General features: G+C 53.0%; 1 protein-coding gene across 4 annotated transcripts in view; it reads right to left on the bottom strand.

Moving 5' to 3' along the window:
* Positions 1-23,757, bottom strand: part of EXOC6B (exocyst complex component 6B) — a 328,073-nt gene that overhangs the window by 102,504 nt on the left and 201,812 nt on the right. For all 4 annotated transcript variants that reach the window (XM_059845563.1, XM_059845562.1, XM_059845564.1 and 1 more), the window contains exons 9-18: positions 23,319-23,402; positions 23,155-23,201; positions 20,984-21,104; positions 17,895-17,966; positions 17,474-17,571; positions 16,521-16,626; positions 15,542-15,651; positions 11,353-11,464; positions 9,618-9,752; positions 5,568-5,747 (exon numbers count right to left, since the gene is read on the bottom strand). In XM_059845563.1, coding sequence (XP_059701546.1) covers positions 5,568-5,747; positions 9,618-9,752; positions 11,353-11,464; positions 15,542-15,651; positions 16,521-16,626; positions 17,474-17,571; positions 17,895-17,966; positions 20,984-21,104; positions 23,155-23,201; positions 23,319-23,402 — 1,065 coding nt within the window. The remainder of the gene's footprint in view (positions 1-5,567; positions 5,748-9,617; positions 9,753-11,352; positions 11,465-15,541; positions 15,652-16,520; positions 16,627-17,473; positions 17,572-17,894; positions 17,967-20,983; positions 21,105-23,154; positions 23,202-23,318; positions 23,403-23,757) is intronic.

The raw sequence follows: 23,757 nt of genomic DNA on the forward strand, positions 1-23,757 counted from the left end.
TCCGGTACTCACCGACATGGTGGAGTGGACATCCACCTGCCCCTACAGAGGACAACACAGAGGTCAGGGTCAAAGGCAGGACAGAGCCCAGCAACAGGACAAAGGCAGAGAGGAGCCCAAAGGTCATCAGAGGTGCCCACAACCCCCCAGCGCTCCAACGGCGGCTCCGACATCGGCAAAGGGTTGGGAAAGAAAAAACGGGGGCTCCTGGGAGGAGGAGGAGGAGGAGAATAAAGTGCCACAAGAGAAGTTTAGTTGTCATTCTGACACAGATTCCTGGAATGGGTTGGGTTGGAAGAGACCTTAAAGAGCATCCTGATTCAAACAACTCCTGCTGAGCCAGGGGGCTCCCAATGTCCAGCCTGGCCTTGGACACTCCAGGGATCCAGGGGCAGCCACAGCAAATCTGGGAATTCCAGCCCAGCCCCTGCCCACCCTCCCAGACAGCAATTCCTTGCCAAGATCCCAGCCCAATCTCCCCTTTCCCAGTGGAAGCCATTCCCTGGGTCCTGTCCCTCTGTCCCTTGTCCCCAGTCCCTCTCCAGCAATCCCACCTGCAAGAGGTGATGGATGTCAAACCCTGGGAGTGACAGCTGGGATCAGCTCCAGCAGGGCTTGCTCAGCTCTTCCAAGGGCCAGGGGAGTTATTTAAGCACAGGCTGGACTTGTGCAAACCCAGAGGTGACTCTGGTGCTCCTGAGATGTTTTCCTGATGGTTATTTTCCACTTGGGTCCCTCCCAGCGCGGCCGAGGCTGTGGTTGGTGCAAAGTTCATGGCATTTTGCTTCCATGCACAGGGCCTTGGCTTATAAATATTCCAGGGGGATTTGACTTTTCAAATAAAAACACAGGCAATCGTTCTCTTTGGAAAGAAAATAAACACTTGCAAAGCTCTTTCTACCAGGGCAAGAGCTGCCGGGGCCGTTCGTTTGCGAGGGGGGAGAGATGCCAAGAGAAGGCAAAAAACCATCACAGCTCCAGCTGAAATCTGTGCCTGCCATCTGGCAAAAATAAGCAGAAAAGGGAAAAAAAAAATAGGGGAAAAAAAAAAGAAATTCCCTCTGCAGAGGGTTCACACTGAAGTGCTCAGCAGCAGAGGTTGGATTTGCTGGATCGCTGAAAGATTGCTTCCCCTTCCCAGGTCAGCCTCACCTCTTGACCTGCCCTGATTCCCTTCCAAAGGAGGTTATCGAGATACAAGACTAACAGAGGATTAAAGGAAACTGAAAATAAAAACAAAACACCCCCCCCTTCCCCCAGCCCCGCTCCCCTCCCCCAAGAAAACATCCTTGCTTTGTTAACCTGACAGTTCAGGGGAGGTGTTGACACAACCCTCCATCTCTGAGGAGCTTAATGTCAACAAATCAGTGTGTTTGGAGTAGCCCTGTCAATGCCATTTACATTAACTTGTCCAACAAGAAATAAAAACAACAATCAGCCATCAAAGACAAAAGGCTTTTTCAGTCATTCTTTGCAAAGTCTTAGGCTGGAAATGTTCATTTTTGGAGGCCGTGGCCCTTTGCTTGCTGAAAACCAGAAACCACCTTTTTTTGGTGGGTTTTTTTTTTTTTTAAGGCCTAAAATACATTTTGTACTAAAATACATATTTTTTTACCCTTAAAAAAAGAGGTTTTTCTTTTAAAGGAGGCCCGAGCATCCCATGTTAATGAGCTCCACAGCAGCAGCAGCAGGAACCGACTCTCCCTGGCTAACGCAGGAAGAGGGCGGCCTCGGGAGCCAAATGTTAATTATGCTTTGATTCCCATCAGCCTTTTATTTGCTCCGAGACATTTTTGGGCACTTAGTGGAGCATTCTGGAGTTGTGGCTCCAAACCACCATGACCGTTTCATGCAGCACTGGCATGCACCGAAACCCCGGGAAGTTCTCGGTGAACTTTTCCTGCCCCCCGGCACACGCTGTCCCCACGGCACTGGTGAGGGCTCAGCGTCCCCCAGAAAACTGCAACGTGCAGATAAATTCCAGGAATTCCCAAAAATCAAGTGGTTTTCATCATCTCCCACAATGCCTACTCCAAAGGGGAAAAAAAAAAAAAAAAACAAACTGGGATTGCAAGGCCTGGAAAAAGTGGAGGCGCTTCAGCCAGGATTTTGGGATTATTTTGGGGAGGTTTTTTTGCCAGGTGACCACAGAGGTGGTGGAGGCCTCATCTCTGGAAATATCCAAGGCTCTGGACAGCTTGAAGATCTCCCCCAGAAAACTGCAATGTGCAAATAAATCCCAACAATTCTCAGTTCCCATCATTTCCCACAATGACTACACCAAAGGAAAAATTTGGGACTCAAATTCCTGCTTGAGCTCCAGAGAAAAGGGAGACTTTTTAGGTTATGAATCAGGATTTTGGGCTGGGTCAGGTTTGCTGCTTGAACAGAGGTGGTGGAAGCCTCATTCCTGGCAATATCCAAGGTCATGGCTCTGGACTTGATCCAGTTGAAGATCTCCCCCAGAGAACTGCAACGTGCAAATAAATCCCAGGAATTCCCAAAACCAAGTGGTTTCCATCATCTCCCACAATGCCTAGTCCAAAAAAAAAATTAAGGACTCAGATTCCTGCTTGAGGCCTAAAAAAAGAGGGTAAAAAAGAGACTTTAGGCCAATCCCCCAGTCAGGATTTTGGGCTGGGTCATTCTTGCTGGGTGCCCAGGGAAATGGTGGAAGCCTCATCCCTGGAAAGATCCAAGGCCAGGGCTCTGGAGAAGCTGATGCAGTTGGAGATGTCCCTGCTCACTGCAGGGGCTTGGAGCAGGGCAGGACCTTCAAGGGGCCCCTTTGACCCAAACTGTTCAAAAATCCTGGGATTCCCAAGGAACACAGGAAAAACTCAGCCTAAAGAGGGAAGCATAAACCCTCATCCTGAATCCCAGCTCAGATTCCTTTCAGCCCCTCTCCAAAGCTGAGTCCCAGGGACCTTCCAGGGCCACCTGGGCTGCCCTGGGGCCAGCTGGAGCCGTGACCCCACCGAGGTTTTCCTGCAGCTCCCTCGGGACAATGGGATCACTCAGCCCTGTCATGGTGCATTTCTGCAGCCTCAGGACTTTGGGCTCAGGGTTTTTTTTCCTTTTTGGAGGTGGAATTTTAGCCCGGGAACTCCGACATGCCCGGGCTGAGGTTCCCTGATGGGCAGATGGAGGTGTCATTCCATCTGGGACAAAAGGCAGGGAGAGAGGCAAATCTGCACCTTCCAACACCAGGGGAACACTTTTCCCTTGGCCAAAATCCCATAAATTCCACAGGAATCAGCTCTGGAGGACGGAGGCATTTCCCAGCCAGGCAGGGGAACAGGAATGGGAGGTGCTCCAAGGAATGAAGGTGCTCCAAGGACACCTCACCCTAGGATGGAGCACAGTCCTGGAGCTACTGGCAGTGTGGAAATCCTGGATTTTACGGGACCTTTATGAAAACTCATCCCAAACAGGGCAGCAGCTCCTCTCAGACCCCTCGTGCTTTATTTCCAGTCACACCCCTCGTGCTGATGGATTGGGATGGGTTTGGATCAGCTCCATCTTGTCCCCAGAACCCTGCATTTCCTCCTAGAGATGGAATTCACCCTTTTGGGAATGTTCCTTCACCCCTCTCGCTCTTTCCTTCCCCAGCTGACGCTCATCTCACATTTTTGGTCCTTTAACAAACACCTCCATCATTTTTTTCATGGCTTTGGACAGCACCTTCATCTCCTGCACTTCAGTAGCAGAGCCCAGGAACTTCAGTGGGCTCCTAAATCAGCCACTGGAAAAATTCCCTGAAGCCTACAAGGATGAAAAACACTGACACCAAAGGATGTGGAGGCCTTTGGGATGCAGCCAGGTCCTTCCTGGCTTGCTCTCATCCACAATTTGGGTGATCCATCAGCAACAAAAGGGAAAAAACTCCAACCAGTATTAAAAAATCCCAAATCTGCAGCTCCCACAAAGCTTTGACCCCGACCTGAGGCTGCCCAAACCAGGCTGAGGTGCCTCCCCTGTCTGCCCAGGCTTTGGGGAGGCTCTGGAGCTCAGGGGGTGCCCAGCAAACCCAAACTTCTCCTCAGCTGGGGCTTTTCTACCCCAGCTCTGGAAGACAAAAGGCTGCCTCGATCTGTCCTGGTGCTTTTTAGCCCAATTCAAGTCCCCCCAGCCTCCAAACCCACCCTGACTGGCTCCAAAAGGAAACATTAATATTTAAGGAAGATAAATCACTCCTGGCCCAGCTCATAAATCACTGTGGGCATCCCCCCCCAGCTCATCTCTGCTGCTTCATGCTCTGCTGCAGAGACCAATCTCCCTGTCAAATTCCATTACTGGCTCCTGAGTGTCCCCAGCGTGATGGGTGGAAGCCTCCAGGTGCTAAACCAACCCACAGCTCCTTTTTTTTTTAAGGAGAAATCCAGCCATTTCCGGCATCTCCTGGCTTTGGAAGGCACCTGCCACAGGACACCTGCTTGGGCACGTTTGGGACAAACCAGCGTGGGGAGATGGATCCAAGTCCTCCCCACCTCTCTGCTCAACACTTCATGGATCAGTTCATTCACCAGTTTGTCTCACTGATCACAGAGCTGAGGAAGCCACTTCTCCTCCACACAGCTGCAGAGGAGCAGGGGAGCCACTGCCAGTCCCCTTTTGGGGGCTTCTCCCCCCCAGCACACCAGCCAGAGCTCCCCCTGCTCCCAGGTCTTCCTGCTGGGATGGGGATGCCCAAAGACACGAGCCAGCACAGCCTGGGGGGGTGACACCTCCCAAAACAGCTCTGGAGGGTGGGACCTCCTCCCAGAGGAGAATCCCAAGGCACAAACAGAATGAAGGAAGCTGCCACTGGGGAATATTAAATCTCCCCTTCCTGTTTATTCCCAGCTCCTGAAAGCAGCAAATAAATCCCAGTTTTGTAAAGAAAGAAAGATCTGAAATTGCTTTTAGAACAACCACAGAGTTCAGGGGATTTGCTGTTTCAAAATACCTGCTGATCCTCCCGAGAGTGTATCCACACAGCTCAAAACAAATCCCACTTAGAGGAGGAAAAAAAGCTGCTGGAGCAAGAAGGGAATCTCCCTGGTGATTGGATTTTTCCTACCAATGAGACACCACTCAGCCGACTGCAAAAAGCAACATAAAGCACATTTCTGATGGCAGCAGCAGCATAAACACAGGGACTTTAGACAGCAGAGAGAAGAAGGAAACATATGGTGCCTTCCAAGGGAGCAATACTGGGATGGGAGGCATCAGGGACTTGACAAACACTTGGAAACGCAGCTGTACTTCCAGTAATGCACCCCTAGGCTGGATTTTCCGGGGAAAAAAAATCCTGGATGGGCATTAACTGGAAGTTAAAATATCTAAAACACAGGTGGGGAATAAATACAATCCTGCTGGTGCATGGTGAGCTGGGCTAGAGCCTCAATCCCACAAAACTAGACTGCAAATAATTGAGAGAGTCCCACTGAAGCCCGGCTTGTGGCGACACGTGAAACACCTTCCTTTAAGAAGGGGATTTTTCCCACCTCCTCGCAGCACCAGGCCCTGTTCCCACCCCAGCCCGTGAGGTCTGGGCTGCCAGGAGCACAGGGAGGGTGGCTCACCGGGAGGTGGGTGAACACGGCGAAGGTGCTGCGCAGGAAGCCGATCAGATCCACCAGGTAGTCGCTGGCCCGGCTGCCCGGCTCCAGGGCCATCCAGTCGTAGTCGGCCAGCTGCAGGAACTGGTCGATCTTCTGGTTGAGGTTGGTGTAGATCTCCTCCTCGGCGGCGTGCCGGGCGTCCTGGGAACGAGGCAGGACGTGGGATGGGGGAAAAATCCTACATGGGATGGGGGCTTCACGCCACTGAAACCCCACATGGGATGGGGGCTCCACACCACTGAGATCCTACATGGGATGGAGGCTCCACTCCACCAAAATCCCACATGGGATTGGGGCTCCACTGCACCAAAATCCTACATGGAATGGGGGCTCCACTGCACCAAAATCCTACATGGAATGGGGGCTCCAATCCACCAAAATCCTACATGGAATGGGGGCTCCACTGCACCAAAATCCTACATGGAATGGGGGCTCCACTGCACCAAAATCCTACATGGAATGGGGGCTCCACTGCACCAAAATCCTACATGGAATGGGGGCTCCACTGCACCAAAATCCTACATGGGATGGAGGCCCACTCCACCAAAATCCTACGTGGGATGGGGACTCCACTGCACCAAAATCTTACATGGGATGGGGGCTCCACTGCATCAAAATCCTACATAGGATGGGGGCTCCACTGCACCAAAATCCCACATGGAATGGAGGCTCCACTGCACCAAAATCCTACATGGAATGGGGGCTCCACTGCACCAAAATCTTACATGGGATGGGGACTCCACTGCACCAAAATCCCACATGGAAATGGGGCTCCACTGCACCCAAATCCTACATGGGATGGGGGTTCCACACCACCCAAATCCTACATGGGATGGGAGCTCCAAACCAGCAAAATCCTACATGGGATGGGGGCTCCAAACCACAGAGACCCCACATGGGATGGGGGCTCCACTGCACCCAAATCCCACATGGGATTGGGGCTCCACTCCACCAAAATCCCACATGGGATTGGGGCTCCACTCCACCAAAATCCCACATGGGATTGGGGCTCCACTCCACCAAAATCCCACATGGAATAGGGACTCCACTGCACCAAAATCCTACAAGGAATGGGGGCTCCACTGCAACAAAATCCTACATGGAATAGGGGCTCCACTGCACCAAAATCCCACATGGGATGGAGGCTCCACTCCACCAAAATCCCACATGGAATGGGGGCTCCACTGCACCAAAATCCTACATGGAATGGGGGCTCCACTGCACCAAAATCCCACATGGAATGGGGGCTCCACTGCACCAAAATCCCACATGAAATAGGGGCTCCACTGCACCAAAATCCTACATGGGATGGGGGCTCCACTGCACCAAAATCCTACATGGAATGGGGGCTCCATTGCACCAAAATCCTACATGGAATGGGGGCTCCACTCCACCAAAATCCCACATGGGATTGGGGCTCCACTGCACCAAAATCCTACATGGAATGGGGGCTCCACTGCAACAAAATCCTACATGGAATAGGGGCTCCACTGCACCAAAATCCCACATGGGATGGAGGCTCCACTCCACCAAAATCCTACGTGGGATGGGGACTCCACTGCACCAAAATCCCACATGGAATGGGGGCTCCACTGCACCAAAATCCTACATGGAATGGGGGCTCCACTGCAACAAAATCCTACATGGAATAGGGGCTCCACTGCACCAAAATCCCACATGGAATGGGGGCTCCACTCCACCCAAATCCTACATGGGATGGGGACTCCACTGCACCAAAATCCTACATGGGATGGGGGCTCCACTGCACCAAAATCTTACATGGGATTGGGGCTCCAAACCACAGAGACCCCACACGGGATGGGGGCTCCACTCCACCTCCAAAACCCCGTGTGGGATGGAGGCTCCAAATCAGCAAAATCCTACATGGGATGGGGGCTCCAAACCACCAAAATGCTACATGGGATGGGGGCTCCACACCACTGAAACCCCACATGGGGTGGGGGCTCCACTCTGCCACCAAAACCCCGCATGGGATGGAGGCTCCAAATCAGCAAAATCCTACATGGGATGGGGGCTCCATTCCACCAAAATCCTACATGGGATGGGGGCTCCAAACCACAGAGACCCCACAGAGGATGGGGGCTCCACTCTACCTCCAAAACCCCATGTGGGATGGGGGCTCCACTCCACCCAAATCCTACAGGGGATGGGGGCTCCAAACCACTGAAGCCCCACATGGGATGGGGGCTCTACTCCACCAAAATCTTCCATGGCATGGGGGCTCCACTGCACCAAAATCCTACATGGGATGGGGGCTCCAAACCAGGAAAATCCTACGTGGGATGGGGGTTCCACACCACCGAGACCCCACATGGGATGGGGGCTCCACACCACTGAGATCCTACATGGGATGGGGGCTCTACTCCACCAAAATCCTATGTGGGATGGGGGTTCCACACTACCCAAATCCTACATGGGATGGGGGCTTCACTGCACCAAAATCCTACATGGGATGGGGGCTCCAAACCACAGAGACCCCACAGGGGATGGGGGCTCCACTCTACCTCCAAAACCCCATGTGGGATGGGGGCTCCACTCCACCCAAATCCTACAGGGGATGGGGGCTCCAAACCACTGAAGCCCCACATGGGATGGGGGCTCTACTCCACCAAAATCTTCCATGGCATGGGGGCTCCACTGCACCAAAATCCTACATGGGATGGGGGCTCCAAACCAGGAAAATCCTACGTGGGATGGGGGTTCCACACCACCGAGACCCCACATGGGATGGGGGCTCCACACCACTGAGATCCTACATGGGATGGGGGCTCTACTCCACCAAAATCCTATGTGGGATGGGGGTTCCACACTACCCAAATCCTACATGGGATGGGGGCTTCACTGCACCAAAATCCTACATGGGATGGGGGCTCCAAACCAGGAAAATCCTACGTGGGATGGAGGCTCTACACCCTGAGACCCCACACGGGATGGGGGCTCCACTCCACCAAAATCCTGCGTGGGATGGGGGCTCCACAGCATCTCTAACAGGGTGGGAGCTTCACCCACCCTTTAGACTGGGATGTGACACAACCCTAAAGCTCAGGGCAGCAACCACGGGGCTGCTGCAGCCTCAGGCAGGTGGGACAGGGACCACCAGGCTGTGGTGGGCAGGACCCAGCTGGATTCTGCCCCTGATGTGGCCTGAGGACAAATCCAGGGCAGATGGAGGAGAGACTGGCTCCAGTGGTGGGCTCCTTCTGCTGATGACACCGAGGTGGTGTTAACCCCTGGATGGGCTGTTCCAGAGCTGATGATCCCTGTGGGTCCCTACAGCTCAGAATATCCCGTGATCCTGAGGTGGGAGAGGAACGTCCCCCATGGAAACGCCACCAAACCCAGAGCAGGGCTGGGGTTCAGGAGCCTCCCTGCCAGAGCGAGGGCAGGACACTCAGCTTCAGGCCAGGCAGGTGGACAAAGCCAGCATGGACTTCCCTGGGGACACGAGACTGCGTCACCCCAAGGCAAAGCCTCACCAAACCCATTCCTGGTTTTGTGTCCTGTGGGACACCCCACACGTGACCCAAGCAGATCCCAAATAAAGCACTCCTGGAGTGGGATTTAAAGGCTGGAAAATCTGTGAGTTTCTGTCAGCCCTGATTTTTAGGGAATAATGCTAAAAGGAGTGGAAAGATGGAGAAATACAAATTCTGGAAATCTTCCTCCTGGGTGGAAGAGGAACCTGGTGTCCATGACACAGCACTCCGAGAGCAAAGCGAGGATTTATTTAAATAATAAATATCAGTCTTTTGCTTAAGATCTCCTTAATCCTTTAGCTAATTAGGGCTGCAAATTAAGGACAAAACCTCCCACGACCTCGACAGGAGCAACGCTCCTGAGGACAAACCCAGAGCGATGGCGCAACCTCCCCAAAACGGGCCAGAATTATCCTTGGGCTCAGCCCAGCTGCCCCGGAGGCCTCCTGAGCAGATCCCTCCCAGCAGCCACCCAGGGGTGGGACCCCGAGGGTGGCGGTCCTGCAGAGCTCACCTTGAAGGTGGTGGTCCCGTAGAGCTTGGTGGTGTGCACGGTCTCGGGCAGGACGTTGGTGATGTTGGTGATGAACTCCTCCAGGAACTTGCAGGATTTCTCCAGGTGGGTGGTGTTGATGATGATCTGCACCAGCTGGGAAGGCAGAGAAGGGTTTCAGCCCCGCTGCCAGGGCCGTGCCAGGGGAAGGGATGCCAACTCCACGCAACGCTGGCGTGAAAAGCTGACGCTGTGCAAACACCCCCAGCTTTGCTACGGGCTCCAGTCTCTCCTCCTCTAACAACATCTAAATCCAAGATAATTCTGGGGGGGAAGCATTTCCCATGACAGCTACTAATACCACAGGAGGCGATTTTTTCTCTTTAAGGACTTTCCTACATTGAGCTGTCACTCAGGGCTCCCCAAAAAACTGCCAGGACACATCAGGAGGCTCCTGCTGCCACTGAACCCGAAAAATAACCCAAACTTGAGTGACAGCGAGCAGCATCACACGGGCCCTGAACAAAGGAACCGCGAGGTTCGGCGCCGGCAGGTGTGGGGTGAGCAGATCCCTGCCAGCCCCCGGGGCAGCAGAACGCCCTGGGCTGGTGTCACTTCACTGCTGGAGCATGGTGGGGCTGTCTGCAGCTGCCTCCCGTGCAGGAAGGGCTTGGAAACGCTCCCCAATCTGAAGGAGATTGGATTCATCAGGGATTTCAAAGGTGCAGGCGCAGAAATTGCGGAGTGACACCACAAAGATCCCAGCACGGTGCTGGTGACATCAGAAGGGTGGTGGTGACACCTTGGGAGATTCAGCCTGGACGTGGGGAAGGAGAAGAGACACTGGAAAGGTGCAGAACTGGAACTGGATGTCCAGAGGAGCTGTGGGATGTCTGGGAGAAATGAGAAGTTGGGAAGGGAAAGCCCTGGGTGACACAATGCGAGGCAGCAATAATTAAGTAAACAATTAGTAACTCCTGGTTTAATACCAGCAATTAGTAACACCTCGTTTAACACCCAGAGGTCCCACCTGTCCTGGGGACCTGCAGATTTACATGGATTAAAATCATCAGAAACCTGATTTTGCACAAAAAAAAGAAATCAACCACAGAAAGAAAACCCCAAGTCAGGGTTTGTGCTGCAGCAATGTGCTGAATCCACTCAAACATCACCTGAAAATGAGGATTGCTCTCCCATCCCCTCACATTTCCCTCTTGGATCTCCTCTGGTCCTCCCTGAAGTCCTCTGACTTTAACACAAATTTGTAACATGGCCCAAAATGCAGAGAGCAAAACTCACAACCAGTACCAGAGAAACCTCTTCCCTTTCCCACAGGATGAAGTTCCTCGCTTTCTACAACAACTCTGAGCACTTTTCCAGGCAAATATTTCATGGAATGCTCCGAACCAGCACCTCTAGAAGTGCTCTAAGGGGTTCCAAGGGACCTCCTGTCACCCTGCCCTGGAATCACACAACCCAGGAATGTTTTGGCTTGGAAGAGTCCTCAAAGATGATCTAATTCCAATCCAAACCTTCTGATATCCCAGGTGGATCCAAGCCCCAGTGTCCAACCTGGCCTTGGGCACTGCCAGGGATCCAGGGGCAGCCCCAGCTGCTCTGGGACTTCCATCCCAGCCCCTGCCCACCCTCCCAGCCAGCAATTCCTTGCCAAGATCCCAGCCATTCCCTGCCCTCTAGCAGAGGGAAGCCATTCCCTGTGCCTGTGGCTCCATTCCCAAGGGAATCCACACCCCACCTCTGTCAGTCCAACGTTTTTCCTCTTGATGACATTCTGTAAACAGTTGCTCAGGGTCCGGGTCAGCAGCAGATTTGTGGATTTTCTGATCATGTCATCGACTTCTGTGGAGCTGCAAAGTAAAATTTTAAAGAGGGATTTGCAAGATGCTCCCTGGAAGGAAACTCCCTGGGAATTCTCCTCATCCTCCTTCCCAATCAGCCCTGGCTCACCCCTGAGCAGCCCTGCAGGGCTCACAGGAGCTGATGTTTGAAATGCACCAAAATACATCAATTTAAGCCTTTTTATCCGTATTCCAGGAGGAAAGGTGAATTAGCACCTGCAGATCCCACATTCCTCAGCCTCCCATCCAGGAGGGGCTGGTCCAGCCCAAGGAAGAGCCATCCATGGCACCAGCACAACCCGACCCCCAGCACTGGGGCTGGAATGCTCAGTACAAGGGAAAACAACTCCAGTGGTGAAACCCCAAATCAAATACCCCAAAATTCCCCTCTCAGCTCCTTTCTGGGCTTTTAGACAAAATTACAGAACCACGGAATGGCCTGGGCTGGAAGGGATCTTAGAAGGAAACTGGAAAAACAGCAGGAGTGAGCGAGGTCACAGGGAATGGGTTTGGAAGGACACACTTCCAATGGTCCCTGGATTTCCACACAGGGACTCCTCAGCACAGCACAGCTCCACCTCCCAGAATTCCAGAGTGGTTTGGGTTGGAGGAGACCTTAAATCCCATCCCATTCCCAACCCCATCCATGGGCAGGGACACCTCCCACTGTCCCAGGTGGATCCAAGCCCCAGTGTCCAACCTGGCCTTGGGCACTCACAGGGATCCAGGGACAGCCACAGCTGCTCTGGGAATTCCAGCCCAGCCCCTGCCCACCCTCCCAGACAGCAATTCCTTGCCCAGATCCCAGCCCAATCTCCCCTTTCCCAGTGGCAGCCATTCCCTGGCTCCTGTCCCTCTGTCCCTTGTCCCCAGTCCCTCTCCAGCTCTCCTGGAGCCCCTCCAGGCCCTGCCAGGGGCTCTGAGCTCTGCCTGGAGCCTTCCCTTCTCCAGGGGAACATTCCCAGCTCTCCCAGCCTGGCTCCAGCCCTGCAACACCACACTGGAAACTCCTGCACCCCATTCCTGCCCTTTCCCAGGTGTCTGGAGCAGCGGCACCGCTGGAATTTGGGGGTTCAGCCCCTCCCAGGTGCTCACGGTGCCACCTCTCCTTTCTCCAGGAGGTTTTGCCAACCCCCCCCGCCAGAGGCTCCTTGGATCTGTGCTTGGCTCTGGATTAGCCCTGACAGCAGTGGGAATTGTCTCCTGCAGGAGGGGCAGGAGAGGGAATTCCCAAGGAGAAGGCTGGGAAGTTGCTCTGATCCTCCCGGTAAATCGAGCCTCTGACCTTTGGCTCCTGCTCCTGCTCCACCTGACAGAGGGGCCACGCCACAGAGCTGGGATTGACGTGGGAAACAAAAGCCAACCTTGAAGTTATCCCGGGAGAAAGGTGGGGGGGGGGGGCTGGGATGTTGCAAGGAGGGGGTGGGAATGGGCTGGGTGGGATCTTGGCAAGGAATTGCAGGCTGGGAGGGTGGGGAGGCCCTGGGCTGGAATTCCCAGATTTGCTGTGGCTGCCTCTGGATTCCTGGCAGTGCCCAAGGCCAGGCTGGACACTGGGGCTTGGAGCAGCCTGGGATATTGGGAGGTGTCCCTGCTCTTTGTATCCCGAGTTCTTCCAGGTCTGGGGCTTTGTTTGCAAAAAACCCACCCCAAACCCAAGCCTTGGTGGATCATAGCTGATCACCCTTGCACCCACTGTTTTCCTGAGACACTCCCTATTTCCAGTGGGAAATTCCACTGGAAAAAGCAAGAGGGTACCTTTAAAGACAACCTGATGAACTCAACTTGCAAAAAGGCAAAAGCACTGAGGAGATAAAGGAAATTTTCCTGCTCTAACCCAATTAATAGTGCCAATAACAAAAATCCCAAGCCCTACAAACCCACCCAGAGCTCCAAACTTTCCTCAAGTGAAACAACTCCCACATCAAGGAGAACCCTCCCATCCAACAAATACGAGGAGCTGCTTTAACAAAATAATTAGGGGGGGAAAAAAACCATAAAATGGGAGCTCCACTTTCTGCCACGGGCTGTGCTGTGCAGGAAAAGGCTTGGAGGGAACTGTCTGGGATAATGACAGCTCCTGTCCCGGATCCTGTGGCAGCTGTGGTGACCTCCAGGCCCCTGTGAGTGACGGGCTGACCCCCAGCACTCCGGGGTGCTCCCTAAATGACAAGGCTGGGGGAAAAAAGAAAGGGAAGAGAAAAGGGAACTGGCTGCCGGCTTTGTAGCCAAGCTTCCTAATAAAACCTAATTCAAGCTGTCAGGGTGAAATGAAGAAAGTGTCAACAGGGGTTTGCAGAGAAATATTCCAAATGTTTGGCTCCGAGAGCTGGAGCGGGGCTCCCCTCCCCCCCCGCTGCTCCGAAAGGGCTGGAAAATCCAATGTGGAAAGGAATTTTAATCATGGGTCCAAAGACAGCCCCAGGAGGGACCCACGGGGACACCTCTGCTCCCTGGCCTGCCAGAGCCAATCACCCCGGCCTTGGGAAGGGCTGGGGAGCAGCAGGAATGGGGAACGGGCTCTGGGAAGGGAGAGGGGCCACGGTGACCCCGGGTGAGGGCCCTGGGAGCCACCAGCAGGAGGAGAAGCTGCCACCAGGGCAAGGATGAGGAGGAAGGTGGGGGAGAAACTGCTGAGCTCCCAGAGCAACCCGCAGGGAAAGGGACGCTGCAAATCAGCGTTCGTGGCTCCAAGGAGAGCAGGAAAATCCTGGAGAGCCTGGGGCAGGCACCAGAGTGGCCACTGAGCTCCCAGAGCTGCCCCAGCTGCACAGCAGCCACGGGGCAGGCATGGGATGGGAGGGACCTTAAATCCCATTGGAATCCAACTCCAGGGACACCTCCCACCATCCCAGGTGGATCCAACCCCAGTGTCCAACCTTGGGCACTGCCAGGGATCCAGGGGCAGCCCCAGCTGCTCTGGGAATTCCAGCCCAGCCCCTGCCCACCCTCCCAGACAGCAATTCCTTGCCAAGATCCCAGCCCAACCTCCCCTTCCCCAGTGGCAGCCATTCCCTGGCTCCTGTCCCTCTGTCCCTTGTCCCCAGTCCCTCTCCAGCTCTCCTGGAGCCCCTCCAGGCCCTGCCAGGGGCTCTGAGCTCTGCCTGGAGCCTTCCCTTCTCCGGGGGAACATTCCCAGCTCTCCCAGCCTGGCTCCAGAGCAGAGGGGCTCCAGCCCTGCAGCAGCTCCGGGGCCTCCTCTGGGCTCTCTCCAGCAGCTCCAGGGTCAGGTCATGGCCAGGATATGAAGCTCCCAAGGAGGTGGAACTCCCCCCAGCCCAATCCAGCCTCGTGTTTGCCCAGGGAAGGGAAGGAGGATGGATCCCTCCAGCCAAACTCTTGTCCTGCATTTCTAAGCCTCTCCCAATGCTGCTGATGCACAGGCAAAGCCCCAGCCCGCAGTTCCTGGCAGACCCTGCTGGTTTCCAGTCTCACACACGTACACATGGGTGAAACGAGCATCAAAGCACCCCGGGATGGAGCAGGGAGGGTAAACACATGGAATATTTTGCAGGCTTTAAAAAAAAAAAAAAAAAAAAAATCACATTATTTGTATATAAACTCCCCGAAGAAACAAGAACAACAAAAGCACGAAACCAGCAGCTGAAACTCGTTCCTGACCAAAAATCCAACCCTCAGAGGCTTCCTGACAACACTTCCATGGAACCACGGGATTCCCATTCCTTGGGGAGCAGCGAGGGGAGGCCTGGGGGGATCAGAGATGACACTGTGGCCACCACAGCCCCTCTCCAGCCACCCCCGTTCATTTCTCCACTCAAGGAACAACACAGAAACATCTCGGAGGAAACAGCCCCAGCTGGGATTGTCCTGGGAGTCTGGAATTCCCTGGAAGTGTCCAAGCCCAGGCTGGAGGAGCACCGTGGAAGGTGTCCCTGTGATGGGTTTGGAGATGATCCCCAAAGTTCCTCCCAACCCAAACCATCCTGGGATCTCCCCCCACGGGAGCAGACGTGTCCAGCCAAAATCCCACTGCTCCAGAGCCCCTTCCAGCCTGGACAGGCTCCATCTGAGGGAAGAGGATCCAGCTGTTCATTCAGCTGGGCTCTCTCAGGACAGGTTTCCCACCTGAGGTGCAGGTCCTCGGAGAACTTGAGGCAGGCGTAGATGAACTCCTTGATCTGGCTGTAAACCTTGGGCACGAACTCCGAGAAGGGGAACTTCTTTGGGAAGGGTTGCTGGAAAACAGGGGGAGAATAGCTCCAGAGGGAGGGCAGGGACAGCAGGGAGGGCTCTCCCAGGCAGGCAAAGCAACTCTGGGATTTATCCCGGATTTTATCAACGCTTCAGCCCAGGGGGAGAGCAATAATCACAAATGGCACCTGGAGCAGGAGGGCTTTGGGGCCATTCCCTCTCCTTGGGAACACCTGGAATTCCTCCCCCACCATGCACAAGGTGTTTCCATGCTCACCACCCCCAGGTGCTGCCCAAAAACCAGGAGCAAACAGATTTTCCAACACCAAACTTTTCCAGATTTACCCCCAGCGCTCGGAGCTGGGAGGTGCAGGGAGCAGCTGAACCCCAGGACTGAATTTTGGGGCAGAACCCAGAAAATCTGAGCCCCTGACTGGGATCAGCAGGGCTGGACTTGCTGCCTGCCAGGTGTGGAGCACAAGGCCAGGCAGGATTTGGGATTTAGGGGACATCTGGACACACTTTGGTTTTCCAAGCACACCTTGATGCAAAAGCCAAGAACCAAAACTTTTTTGGGGCTGTTTCTCTCTAAATATGAGACTAAAACCAACAAAGGCAATCCCAGGGTCCAAAAAGTGGGAATAAAAAGCCAGAGGAAGTGGATTTTTCTACCTGTGTGACAGAACACTCTGAGAGGAACACAAATCCCACTTCCCTCATCCACACCAGGAGAAATGCATCCCATGGGAGGAATATTTGTCCTTTCCCATTGTTTTCCTTTCTCCTTCAGTGTTTATTTGGACTGGGGGGTGGATTTGTGGTTTTTTTTTGATCCTTTCAATGCCCACAAAGGGTGTGAGGCTCTCCTGCCCCAGCAGCCAGGCCAGCCCCTTCTCCCCATTCCAAGATTTACCTTTTCAAGTTCAGCATCCTGGAATGGGAACTGTCCAACGATTTTCCTATAAACCTCTTCATCTGACACCGGGATGGGACTGTAGTTATCCGAGTCAAGGATAGTTCTGGGAGAAGAAAAGAAGGGTTAGGGAGACAACTGGGAGGGGAAAGTTTTCCTCCTGGGCCAGGAGATTCCCAGAGGCTGGTGCCAGGCTAAGGTGTGATCCCAAATTCCTGCAGCAGTAGCCAGGGAGAGCCCAAAGCAGCCACAGCTCTGTGATGGAGAGAGGGCACAGAACCCTGGAATGGTTTGGGTGGGAAGGGGCCCTAAATCCCACCCAGTGTCACCCTGTCACAGCAGGGACACCTAAATCCCACCCAGTGTCACTCATCCATGGCAGGGACACCTAAATCCCACCCAGTGTCACCCATCCATGACAGGGACACCTCCCACTGTCCCAGCTGGATCCAAGCCCCAGTGTCCAGCCTGGCCTTGGGCACTCACAGGGATCCAGGGGCAGCCCCAGCAAATCTGGGAATTCCAGCCCAGCCCCTGCCCACCCTCCCAGCCAGCAATTCCTTGCCAAGATCCTAGCCCAATCTCCCCTTTCCCAGTGGCAGCCATTCCCTGGCTCCTGTCCCTCTGTCCCTTGTCCCCAGTCCCTCTCCAGCTCTCCTGGAGCCCCTTTAGGGGCTCTGAGAATTCCCTGGAATTTTCTCTTCTCCAGAGGAACACTCCTAGCTCTCCCAGCCTGGCTCCAGAGCACTGGAGCAGCTCTGGGGTCTCCTCTGGATTTATTCCAGCAGCTCCATGGCAGGGGTGGCCCTGGATGGGCTTTGAGGTCCCTTCCCACCCAACCCATCCCATAATTCTACAATTACCCCCTCAGAAACTCCCACACAGGGGCCAGAGCCCCTCAGGGAGGGAGGCTCTTCTGTGTCAGTGCCAGGAGGTTCCTCTGGAGCTCTCACCTGAAGACCCCAGCCCATTTCTTCAGCAGGGTCTCGCTGTACTGGTCCTGGATCTCCAGCAGCATGTCGAAGAGCTGGTTCACGGGGAAGCCGTAGCCCTGCAGAGCAGCAGGAAGGGAATGAAGCCCCCAGCAGGCAGCTGGGGCTCCTTGTCTGTATTTAACAGGGGCAAATCCTCCTCCAGCACCACCCCTGGTGCAGCTGGAGGGGCTCAGGGGGTGACTGAGCAGGGAGCAGCACCCAGAGCTGTCCCAGCCCCCAGGGCTGGCTGGGGTGGCCAAGCTTGGTCCTTGCCCAGACCAAACCCGGCCGTCCCTCAGGTGATCCACGGCCAGAAATGGCAAGGAAGGAGCTTGGCCAGCCCAGCTCAGGCACCAAAGCAGTGCTGGAGCCCCGGGAGCAGCAGCGAGGCCCCACGTACCTGGAGTGTGTCGGCGAAGAGCACGATGAGGTTCTTCAGGTCCAGCACCAGGCTGGGGTCGGAGCAGTAGGACTGGAGAGGAGGGCAGAGAGGAGAACACAGCTGTGACTGCTGGCACTGCCCCAGCCTGCCCTGAGCCCCTCTGTGCCACCAGGGCTCTGGCAAACCCTGCCCAGGCCTGGGAGCAGCAGCTTCACCCCCCAGCCCAGGAGGGGTGCAGGGGCAGGGCTGATAAGGCTGATAAGGGTGATAAGGCTGATAAGGCTGATTGATAAGGCTGCTAAGGCTCTGCTCTGGGGCTGGAGAAGGCTCTGGGCTGCCCCAGAGATACCTGAGGTGTGTCTAAAGCTGCCCAGGAGCCGCTGGGCAGTGAGGGGAGATGGCCCCCAGGGCGTTGTCACCGTGGGACGGGGTGACATTTAATATTTACCTCTCCTTTCATTTGCCTCTCATTTAATATTTACTGTGTTGTGTCTGATGGTAATGAAGCATCTCAGCCAGGCTGAGGGAAAACACGCTGGATTCCAGCTCCAGCACGGGGATTTCTCCTGCTCCACACCCCCCAGACACAGCTCAGTGTCCCCAGAGCCACCCCAGTCCCCCCTGGGCTTCCCAAGAGCAGCCAACAATGGGCTGAAAAATGTGAACTTTGAGACAGAGGCTGCCCAAATATAGACTCAGCAATCCCAGGCTGGAAAGGGAGTGGGATTTAAAGCTCACTGGAAACTCCTGCAGGAACAGCTCCATTAATCAGAGGGAAGGACTGGGAGACACACGTTTTCCATCTCCCTGTCCAAAAAGGAGAGTCAGGAAGAAAGATAATGCCCTGGAGCATCACCAGTGATTAAAGATGTCCCTGTCTGCAGCCAGGAGGAAAATCCAGGGATTCTAAATTTGTCTGCCTCAGAAGGATCCAAATGGCCTCAGCAAGGTGAGACCCTCCCTCAGATCCCAGTTTGGGATGCAGGGCACTGGTTGAACTGGGAGTGCTCAGGGCAAATAAATGGTGGTGGCCACGAGGTTGGGAAAGTGGGGAATGTTTTGTGATGGCTGAGAAAGCCTCCCCTGGCAGCCACTCCGTGCGTTCCCTCTGGCACCACTTGAAACAACCCGCGTCCAACAAAGCTGGGAACACCAAAAAACACCCAAAAACCCCCGTGGCTGGGCCTGCCTCAGCCTCCCGCTGCCAGCTCGGAGAAAATCCCACGTGAAACAAAAACAAACACAGGTTTGCAGCTCGGGGGGTGGTGTTTATCCCCCCTGGAAGCACAGCAGCTCGGGGGGAAGGAGGAGACTTTCCTGTCACCTGGGTGGGGAGGGAGAACACCAGGAACCCTCTGGGGTCCCACAGAGATCCAGGTTCATCAGAGAGATCCGTGTCCTTCTCTTCCCATATTTTCACCCTTGATCTCTCCTGGGGTTCTCTCCCTCTGGATTTGGTTTTTCAGCCCATTTCCAGCCCATTTTCAGCCCATTTCTCAGCCATGAAATTTAAGGGATCAAGATGATCTCTAAAGCCCCTTCCAACCCAAACCTCTCTGGGATTCTCTGATCATGTGTGCCAACAAGATGCTTTAGCCCCCAGTTTTCTGGGAAAAATCACCTTTCCTGTCACCTGGATGGGGATGGAAAACCCCAGGAACCTTCTGGGGTCCCACAGAGATCCTGGTTCATCAGAGAGATCCGTGTCCTTCTCCTCCCATATTTTCACCCTTGATCTCTAATGGGGTTCTCTCTCTCTGGATTTGGTTTTTCAGCCCATTTTCAGCCCATTTCTCAGCCCATTTCCAGCCCATTTTTAACCCATTTCTCAGTCCATTTTTAGCCCATTTTTAGCCCATTTTTAGCCCATTTCCAGCCCATTTTCAGCCCATTTTTAGCCCATTTCTCAGCACATTCACAGCCATGAAATTTAAGGGATCAAGATGATCTCTAAGGGCCCCTCCAACCCAAACCTCTCTGGGATTCTCCAATCCTGTATCAGACAAGGACATGATTCAGTGTGCCAACAAGATGCTTTAGCCCCCAGTTTTCTGGGAAAAATCACCTTTCCTGTCACCTGGATGGGGAGGGAGAAACCCCAGGAACCTTCTGGGGTCCCTCATCCCACAGAGATCCTGGTTCATCAGAAGGATCCATGTCCTTCTCTTCCCATATTTTCACCCTTGATCTCTCCTGGGGTTCTCTCCCTCTGGATTTGGTTTTTCAGCCCACTTCCAGCCCATTTCCAGCCCATTTCTCAGCCATGAAATTTAAGGGATCAAGATGATCTCTAAAGCCCCTTCCAACCCAAACCACTCTGGGATTCTCTGATCATGTGTGCCAACAAGATGCTTTAGCCCCCAGTTTCTTGGGAAAAATCAACTTTCCTGTCACCTGGGTGGGGAGGGAGAACACCAGGAACCTTCTGGGGTCCCACAGAGATCCTGGTTCATCAGAGAGATCCGTGTCCATCTCCTCCCATATTTTCACCCTGGCTCTCTCCTGGGGTTCTCTCTCTCTGGATTTGGTTTTTCAGCCCATTTCCAGCCCATTTTTAGCCCATTTCCAGCCCATTTTCAGCCCATTTTTAGCTCATTTCCAGCCCATTTCTCAACCCATTTTTAGCCATTTTCCAGCCCATTTCTCAGCCCATTTTTAGCCCATTTCCAGCCCATTTTTAGCCCATTTCCAGCCATGAAATTCAAAGGATGGAGATGATCTCTAAGGTCCCCTCCAACCCAAACCACTCTGGGATTCTCTGAGTCTCTATCAGGTCATGCTCTTCCAAAAAGATGCTTTTCCCCCCAAGTTTTTGGGACAAATCAACTCCCTCTGCTGGTGCTCCTCAACAATTCTGGATTAAATAATGACAAAAACACAAAACCACCGTTTTACTCCTCAAAATGTCGAGTTTGGTAGGGAACTGCAGCCAACCAAGAGGCTAAAAAAGCCAGAGAAAGAGAATGATCTGCGTGTCTGTGTCATTCCTTTAAACACTCATTGGAAAAGAGGGAAAACAAAGAACCCTGAGGGGGGGAAAAAAGGCAGAATTGCAGCATGTCAAGGACAGTCAAGCAACAGCTGAGCTCTGCCGGGCTTTTACTCACGGAGTGGGTCCTGAGGGCAGCCATGGTTTTGGACAGGGCCATCTCCCACAGCTCATCAATGTAGGCTCGATTGACCAGGCCCTGCGTGGTGTGCAGGATGTGATCCTCCACCACGAAAAACCTGAAATGCAGAAAAGGCCACCAAAACTTCACATCCCAGGGGACAAAGGACGTCCCCGAGGCCCCCCGGGCTCTGGGGTTGGGGGGGTCTGTCACATCCAGGCAGCTCCAAGGGTTTCATTCCCTCATTTTTAGTTTCACTGGCTTGGAGGAGGGAGCTGAAACCTTCCCTGTGCCACTCTGAGTGTACACAGAGGCAGAATTCCCCCTCCACGGGTTCTCCACCTCGTTATTCCCGCAAGAACCACGGACTGAGCTCTGCTGCAGCCAGCAGCAATCCCAACACAACTGGGGGAAACGCTCTGACTGCAGGGAAAAACACTTTATCTGCAGGGAAAAGTGCTTTATCTGCAGGGAAAACCATTTTATCTACAGGGAAAACTCCTTTATCTGCAGGGAAAACTCCTTTATCTGCAGGGAAAACTCCTTTATCTGCAGGGAAAACTTCTTTATCTGCAGAGGAAAATCCTTTACCTGCAGGGAAAAGCACTTTACCTGCAGGGAAAACTGCTTTATCTGCAGGGGAAAATGTTTTAAGTACAAGGAAAAATGTTGGAACTGCAGGGAAAAATGTTTTAAGTACAAGGAAAAATGTTGGAACTGCAGGGAAAATCCTCTCTCCCAGCCAGCCCCACCACGTGCTCCCAAATTTCCAGACAATCCATTTGCTCCAATCTCCAGCTGGAGATGAACTCTGCTGCTCCAAAGAAAAAAAAAAATAAAGTGTTTTCCAGGGAATGAGGGTGAGGAGTGGCACACGAATTTCCAGGTGGTTTTTCCCAAGGAAATCCAGGGAGCTGCAGGAGGGGAGCAGCACACGTGGAATTTGTGGTGGTTGTAATTAAATATTGAAATTATTCTCATTATTGGCTGAAGAAAGAACAAATCCAATCCAATTTTTATGGAGCAGCAGCCTTTGGAATTCTCCTCTCCGAGCTCGATTTTGGAAGGTTTTTGCTCAAATTTGAGCGTGACCAAAAAAGCAGCTCTGGAATGGAGAATCACCTCCTCCAGCAGGGAAGTAATTAAAGAATGATTGTTAAATGTTCCAGAATCATTGAGGCAGAGGGCCCATTGGTGTCATTAGCAGGGCAGGAAGATGAACATAATCCTCAGGGATCATTCATCCCCAATTCCCAGAAATCCCCAGAAACTCCTAAAAATTTCTAGAAATTCATAAAAATTCCTAGAAATTCATAGAAAATCCCAGAAACTTCCTGAAATTCAGAAAAATTACTAGAAATTCATAGAAAAGCTCAGAAATTCATAGAATTTCCCAGAAATTCCCTGAAATTCATAAAAATTCCTAGAAATTCATAGAAAATCCCAGAAATTCATAAAAATTCCTAGAAATTCAAAGAAAATCCCAGAAACTTCCTGAAATTCAGAAAAATTACTAGAAATTCATAGAAAAGCTCAGAAATTCATAGAAATTCCCTGAAATTCCCTGAAATTCATAAAAATTCCTAGAAATTCATAGAAAATCCCAGAAATTCATAAAAATTCCTAGAAATTCAAAGAAAATCCCAGAAACTTCCTGAAATTCAGAAAAATTCCTAGAAATTCCTAGAAAAGCTCAGAAATTCATAGAAATTCCCTGAAATTCCCTGAAATTCATAAAAATTCCTAGGAATTCCTAGAAAAGCTCAGAAATTCATAGAAATTCCCAGAAATTCATAAAAATTCCTAGAAATTCCTAGAAAATCCCAGAAATTCATAGAAACTCCCAGAAACTCCCTGAAATTCATAAAAATTCCTAGAAATTCCTAGAAAAGCTCAGAAATTCAGAGAAAATTCCCAGAAATTCCCAGAAATTCCCAGAAATTCCCAGACTGCTACAGGAGCTGGCAGGTCCCTCCCCACTCCCCCCAGTGACACAGCAGAGCGGATAAAATTCACTGTACAACACTTAAAAAGCAGGAACCACCTCTTTTTCTGTCCTGTTTTGGCTTTGAGGACCACCAAAAATACCAACATTCCCTCCTCTCCTGGTTTTCTTGGGCTCCAGGCCACCCATTTTTAGCAGGGCCGTGTATAAAAGGAACACCTACCCTACAATTTGATTGAAATACTTCCTGTAGCCATCTAAAGTTTCGTGCTGCAACAAAGAGAGAGGGAGCAGAGGTTAAAACCCAGGTGGCCGAGGGCGAGGGGGGGTTTGGGGATGAGCCAGGGGCAGCAGGAGCTCAGGGATGAGGTTCCAGGACAGACTGACCATGTTGGAGGGAGGCTGCAGCACCAGCCGCGCTTGTTTTCTCCTCTGCTTCCTGTAGTAGCTCTCAAAGGTCTCCCGGGCTCCCTGGAAAACAGGAAAGGGTCACTGCAGCCCTCAGGATGTGCAGGAAGAGGTCACTTGGAATGTAAACCATGGAATCGCTGAGCTTGGAAAAGCCCTCGGAGGTCTGGGAGTCCAACCATGGCCAGCAGCACCAGGGCCACCACTGGCCCTGTCCCCAAGTGCCACAGACACAGGGCTGGAAATCCCCCAGGGATGGGCACTCCAAACCTCCCTGGGCACTTCCAGGGCCTGAGCCCCCTTTCCATGGGGAAATTCCTGGGATGCCCACCCAGACCCTGCCCTGGGGCCGTTCCCTCTGCTCCTGTCCCTGTTCCCTGGAGCAGAGCCCGACCCCCCTGGCTGTCCCCAGTGGTGG

The sequence above is a fragment of the Haemorhous mexicanus genome, chromosome 4 (genome assembly GCF_027477595.1).
Source record: "Haemorhous mexicanus isolate bHaeMex1 chromosome 4, bHaeMex1.pri, whole genome shotgun sequence".
Classification (NCBI taxonomy): domain Eukaryota; kingdom Metazoa; phylum Chordata; class Aves; order Passeriformes; family Fringillidae; genus Haemorhous; species Haemorhous mexicanus.